The 7,156-nt window shown below is 40.3% G+C and overlaps 1 protein-coding gene across 1 annotated transcript; it reads right to left on the reverse strand. All coding sequences in view use genetic code 11, as the record gives it.

Annotated features, from left to right (window-relative positions):
- Positions 1–1,947: 1,947 nt before the first annotated feature.
- On the reverse strand, positions 1,948–3,172 carry EGR_10741 (hypothetical protein; the record flags this gene model as incomplete). Its single annotated transcript, XM_024499990.1, has 2 exons — positions 1,948–2,020; positions 3,030–3,172. 2 exons carry the CDS (start codon positions 3,170–3,172, stop codon positions 1,948–1,950), a joined length of 216 nt encoding a protein of 71 aa, XP_024345594.1.
- Between the last annotated feature and the right edge of the window lie 3,984 nt (positions 3,173–7,156).

Raw genomic sequence — 7,156 nt, forward strand, 5'->3', positions numbered from 1 at the left:
ACAGTTCTGATGACAAGAGAAAGGAGCTCCGTGAGCTCCTGCTTAGGTATGCGAACATCTTCCTATGGCAAGGTGAGCAATTGGAACGAACAAATATCATCAAAAATATGATTGACACCGGCGAAGCTAGATCCATCTGGCCACAACAGACTTTTCCACTACCTCTACTAGAAGAAGCAAACCGTTGGGTTGAAGCCATGAATTCACAAGACACTGAAACAGTTGCTGCAAAGGGCCACCACCGGTTGGATATGAATATGAGGTTTACACTCTTACTGAAGACAGACAACCATCAGGTGACAAAGTCGGAAGCAACTAATGAGTGGTAGCACCAGCGACTGAGCCGAAAGTATGAGAGAGCACAAAGAGCCAGGTGAATATATTGACGTTAGTAATTTTTGTACTACAATAAATTTCAAGGCAATAACAGATGCTAAATTGAAGCTGACGCGATGTTAATAATCCACCTTTCGTGGTAAAAGAAATTCATCCAGATGAGAAGCCCCATTAGCAAAGGAGTGGGCGCATTTATCCCCTATTGTAATTAGCGCAAAATTATGTGACGCGTTCAGATATTACATGGCAAATAAAATCAAATGGCAACGATAACGCAATATCGTTTAGGTACAGCAAGATCGACATCACTTTCGATGGCGAACAAAACGAAATATCACATATTTCCTGCCTTGATTCGAAATTCTCCAAAACCCCATGAGGTATCACCAGCCATGGATCAAACGTTCGTTATCAAGATCGGGGGAAAAATCGAGGATCTGAACTATGCACTACGAACTGTCCAAAACCAAAAAAATACGTGTCACGCATGTGTGACGTATTAAAATAATTGTTTTCGATATGAAAGGCTGAAAAAAGTGGTGACGTTTTCCTTAGGACTTAAGTGAGATCTTCGCTTATTTGTCGCAGCTAGAGAGTACATGAAGTGGAGCTTAACTGGTTGTCTATGCAGCATTTTTCACAATTATTCCAACCAATTTTTTTGTAGTCAAACACTGAATTTGATTAGATTGAGCTCTTAATTGAGGCTAGAAAAGACACCCATGCATCAACTTTGTGCTGTTATAGCATTTCCACCTTACACTTTTAGGAAAACAACCGCATCGCCGGCGTCGTTTAGAAATGGAAGTAGATTAACTGGTCAAATAAGAATGGGATGAATTTGGACATTTGTAGATAAAACAAACGTGATTAGTGAATTTCGATGAATAATAATGAACGCCATTTATGCATTGCTAGCAAATTGCATGTACAACTCCATGAATTCCAAATAGAAAAAACGCATTCTGATCGAAAAAAGAGCACTAAGTGGTGGTGGAAATCACTGCATGGGTAAGAAAACTAACTAAAACCGCCGGCGCAATATCTTTTGCCATTGTAAAGATCACTACGGCATCAGTAGCGACCATAGCCGCGATACGCCGTGTATATATACTCCTTTGGGACTCCACTGAATCTAATTCCACTCTTCTCCTTCCACATATCGTACGTCGATCTTAAAAGGTTAAAAAATCCGAATTTTTTATCACTATACAAGGATATGTAAAAAGTCCACCGAATTAACACTCAACCACTGATATCCCTGTAAAACTATGAGCTCCATTCATCAGTAATTAAAAGAGAAAAAGCCCGTCACATATCGCTTAAAATATGAGCTTTCGCTACCCTAATATTTTGTTCGCATTGTTAGCTTTGTTGAAGGATAATTTTTATGCAAATGGATACAAATGCAAAATACAAAAGTAGGCTTTCATCAATATGATAGGTTTGTGAAAAAAAACATAAGAGGAAGAGAGGAACGTGCACAGGATGGCTTGGACCAAGTGAGGTATGGAAGCTCAGGCACAATTATATACTTCCACTTCTCTTAAAGCTGATTTAATTAAAATATGAAAATGAGTATGCTGGAAAGGACTTACAAATGTCACGATCTCACTCCAGTGCGAAGCCCACACAAATAGCAGCCATGTCAACAGCCGTAAGAAGTAGCTTTCTGCCGACTCCACTAGGGGAAAACATAAGGTGTACATGCCTAAGGGAAATCAATCATAAAGTCGACAAAAACCTCCTATCATGTATCACAAGTCAAACCAGTCAAGTGAAAACACATTACGAATAAAAAAAAGATAACAAGGACACCGCATAAATGCGCTGACTCAAAATGACGATAAGGTACTTACAGGCATAAATATAAGGCTCGAAAAAGAGACTGCACTTACGAAAAGAATAAACTCTATGACGATATCCCCTAGAACTAACATCCAAATAAAGTAACAGGAACATGACTCACTATTAACATCAGCAACAAGCAGGAACTAAAGCATTGATTGTGTGTTTGCGTAAATCACCGTCAGCATGGAATAGAAATGGGAGAGCTTTCCCCGGACTTGGTGACATGAGTGGCTCATTTAAAAAGTCACAAGAGGGATCAGACCACAAAAGCCGCAGACTACCATTTATGGTCTACAGTCAACGATTAGAGCATTCTTATTCATAAAGTTGACAAAACTCATTTCACAAACCGTATCTCCTTAATTTCTGGAAGCGAAAAAATCACCAGAAACAATGTTTTTTTTTACAAAATAATAGACAGGAATACAAAGTCATCGTGAATAAAACATTGTCTTTGTTTCTATATTCACCTTAACATTGATGTTCATTCAATGCCTTGAGGACTCTGCACGCACTCACTTTGCTTAAAGTGGATTCTAGTCATCTAAGCCTGATACAAGAAGCGTTGTTTTCCCACAGATCCATAAACACTGGCTAGTCTTGTTACCTTTTAAAGCAATACAGCCCTTTGATTTGGGTTTTAGTCAGTTGGAAGTGAGTCACGATTTGAGCGAAGTGGCATGAGATGAGGAGTAAGCAATAGCGCTATTAGAGTGACAAATCAACTAGTTTTATGGGGTGATACTAAAGAGCACTCACGGAGAGACGGCACTTCGGATGGATAGGTGTGTGTGCGTGTGCATAAGTGGATACCAGCCAAAGCCAATACCAACATTACTGACACAGTGGATAGGGATGACGATGTGATGGGAGTGCATGCCACCAAGGAGGGTGACAACTGCCACCTCTTAGCTTGTTCAAGCATACCTGACCACTGGCTCATAGGCAGATAGTCAGAGAGGTCACACTTGAACTCCTTCCTCATCACGCAGTGTCGTTGTCATCGAAACCCGCATGACAGTACTGGTGGATCAGACCATACTCCCAACTGACTGCTGAAGATGAGACCTTAACAGGTAATGCTGTCCAGCATAATTATAGCAATAAAAGATAATAGCTGTAAGGTTTAATTTAATATATACGTGTGTTCATGCATACGAATTTATTAAAAACTGCAAAGGTTAAAATTGCTGCAGATGACTCTCAGGAATGTACACTCACTAAGGAGCAGCATGAAAAGAATATAGGATTACCTTTGCGGCTGTCGAATTGCTTGCAAAGTCGAGTGGCCTTGGCAGCGATCGAGTCGTGCGTTTTACCGAGAGCAACTTCAAAGAGGCAAAGGCAGTTCCAATCGGACAAACATCCAGAGAAGGCGCATTTTGCCCATACTTCGAGAGATCTTATTTATATCCTTCTGTAGCATTTCGCTTAAGGAAGTATAGCCTTATTGGAAGAAGCAGATTAAGTGTTTTGTGATGGCTACAACGGATTTCGCTTACTAAAACAGTTTAATGGTCCACGATGATCCTGTACACAGACCGAACTACCTTCAGAATGCGCTTCAACAACACGTTCCACGCGTATGATCGGGTTATTAAATTACGTCATAATTGTCAAGGCGATGTTATTTCTGAGTTAGTAGGTACTACTACACAATAAAATGAATATGTATTGGCATACTATTAATATTTGTACAAAAAAGAACACAATTTTTGCAATTCAAGGCACCATGGTCTAGTTGCCTATCAGCGATTTTGCCGATTGACATGAATATCATCCAAATCGAACTTCTTTAAAACCCCTGCTAGAATCTTCTAATGGTCCCTTTCTATGCAGGTGCGATTGTTTTTAACGTGTTTTTGGAGTTTTCTCTGACTCGCTGTTTTATGATCAAGGTTCATGTATTAAATGGCAGAATGTTCGCTACCTGTGCAAACTAGTGCTACACTATCCAAAGACTGAAAAATAAAATGACCACCAACTTGGTCATTTCTAAACAGTCTAACACATATCTGTAATCGTACCTAAAGTACTCTAAAGCATGTTTAAAAGAGGCGGATCCCTTCCTGAAAGAGAGGTGTCGACTGTATTTAAGGAATTCCATTACCACACCGGCGTTTTTAGATAAACCTTATTTTAACGCTCTGCTGGAGCTTTAACATATCGTTAAAGGTTTTGCGGCTCCTAACTTAATGTTAATGGTTAGTGAAATATAGGGCGCAATCTTGGCAGTCAGCGCAATCCGGTGGGTACGCCAACTACCGTGATTTCACTTTCACTTGCTTATGCTGATCTAATCAGAGGGTGGCGGGCATGAAAATCGGAAGGGCATATTATACCGTATAAATGGTGGGGGAGTTATTAAAGGAATATTAAAAGCCTAATGGATTATCAAACCTTTTTTGATTAAAAAGATATTTGCATTGATCCGAGTCTCCTCACTTATTCAGCCCTCCCTCCATCCATGCATGAGGCTTATGAAATTGGCGCCTCATGCATGATCTGACAGGCATCTCATCTCACCTCATATCTCGTCTCGTCAAGGTATATGTGACGTGAAAGAGTAATGGATAAATGAGCAGGACTTCGATTTCGTTGTTTTACTAAATGGAGGAATCATTTTGAAGAGGCAGTAAACCATGTTCGATCCAGACTAGGCAAATTTGAAGGTCGTTAAGGATAGTAGGAAGATTGAGTATCTTCTAGATTTCCATAAAACGAGGAAAGTGTTGCTAGGTAGTTATTTGCTGACTTCTTATTGCTGGTTCTAATTCTAGTGGTTATGCATGGGGAAGTGATGGCGTGGTGACGCATTGCATTACTCATACCCTTTTACACCCTCTTTTAAAGCGGGAATTGCATGTTAAGTAAGCTTCTACATGACGCTGCACACATTGAAGCCGATAAGAGCGGCTTTGTTTGAAGGAACTCTTTGCTAAGTCATGCAATCATTCTATAGGGTGCGAGGTTTGGGGGTAAGTATACGATGCAAAGCCATTTGCTTTTATTGTGCGCATGCCTACTTATGTAGCATATATCGAAATACTTTACAAAGGCTGGCAAACCTCACTACTGGCAACTTAAAGATAAACAAACAGAAATAGTGCCAAAACATTGTTACTTATAAATGCAATTTATTTCGTAAACGAATAGATGAATTCTAATCACCCTGCATTAGGTTGCAGATGTCTTCCCTATCCAAACAACCGATGTAATGGTCGATCTATCAACTAAATGACGACGAATTCCGCGCGCTAAAATTTGGTGCCTATTGAAGCTCTGGAGAAACCCATTTTTGTAATGCAACTAGAAGCTTTACATAAGAAATGGTTTTGCATCAGTATACTGGTGATTTGAGTAGATAACATGTGTTCAGGAATAAAGTTTGCCAAACTTTTATGTAAATAATTCTTGCTATAAACCTATAAATTGGAAAAAATATGAAAGAACAGCATAAGTGGTCATTATGAATTAAGATCGGTGCATAGGTGAATGCTGGTGTAGTTATGGAATTCCTCAAATACAAATTTGGCAACTCTCTTCCAAAAAGGGGTTTGCTACTCATCATCATGCTTTAGAGTAATCCAGATACAATTACAGATAACTGCTGAACTTTTAGAGATCGTCAATTTTAAAGTAATTTTTGGCGTCACTCGTTTGATAGTGGAGCACTGGAGCGCGCAGATAGAGAATATTCTGCCATTTAATCTATATGAACTTCGAACATTAAGCGAGGATTAGCAAAAATCCTCAGAAATTCGTTAAAAACGATTGCAACTGCGTAAGGAGGGATTATAAAAAGATTCTAGGAGAGAGTTTCAATAAATTTGATATAGGCGACATTCGCGTTTACAATTAAAATCGCTGATCTGTCTGATAGGCACCTAGACCACGGCAAATTGCAAAAATAGCATTCTATTGCTCTCCTCTCCACATGGACACTGCAGAAAATCGGATAAGTCATAGATTCCGTCTACCGCAGAGACGGCCAACCCCACGACTGGCCACATTGTGGCACCACCATGGACGGCCAGGCACACGGCTTCTAACACTGAGGCACCACCACCCAAAGTGTCTCACAGTTAGGCACCACTTCAGAGGGCCGAGCACACGGCCTCGCGTATTGTGAGCTGTGCTTACTCTCACCCACTGTTACCAACTTCAATGCATGCAGGCTTAGCCAACTCCACAGTCGCATTTCCTTTGCAGTCTACTTGTGTGCTTGATACTGGCTTGTAGATCGAGTTGTGTAGGCTTTAATACTATGCAAATCCTACTCTTCCATTGCCTGTTATAGATACTACGTTGGTGAGTTGGCTTCGATGTTTACTATCCCATGGCATGGAGTTTATACGAGCGGCCAAATGAATCGCTCCCTGAAAGAACTTGTCTTCGCCATTAGCAAATATTCAGGATTGTTTTCGCAAAGAGGTAAGCGTTGCTTTCTTTCCACAAAAAATTGACTAAGATGTAAATTACCGGCAACAATTAATGCATGTTCACCTCTGAATTCCCCCCTTCTATTTACTACCATTATTTAAATGACTGTTATCTTCATCTCTGAATTACGCTTACATCGCCACCAACACTTTACTTTTAAGTGTTTTAAATGCAGAGTTAACACCAAGATTGCTGCTTATTCGACAATTTTATATTTTATGACCTCCTGATGGTACAAGGGAATGGGCCCCGCATGCGACAGCTCAAGCCAATCAGAAGGAGCAGTTTTGTCCGATGCTATGCCTTCTACAATACGATTGGCAAAACCGAAAATTTGAAATGATTTTTAAACTGTACAAGGGTCTAAGGGTGGGAATGGAACACAAGTAGGTTAACAGAGAAACAGGTTACTCACAGAAGGCAACGGTGGCTCAGCCGAGTCCAAAACGCTAGCAGGTGCATCATCGGCAATTAATTGCTGAAAGTCTTTGGCAGAGAATGCATCCAGACTGGTGGAAGGAGCTGT

The sequence above is a fragment of the Echinococcus granulosus genome, assembly GCF_000524195.1.
Source record: "Echinococcus granulosus chromosome Unknown EG_S00261, whole genome shotgun sequence".
In the NCBI taxonomy this organism is placed as follows: domain Eukaryota; kingdom Metazoa; phylum Platyhelminthes; class Cestoda; order Cyclophyllidea; family Taeniidae; genus Echinococcus; species Echinococcus granulosus.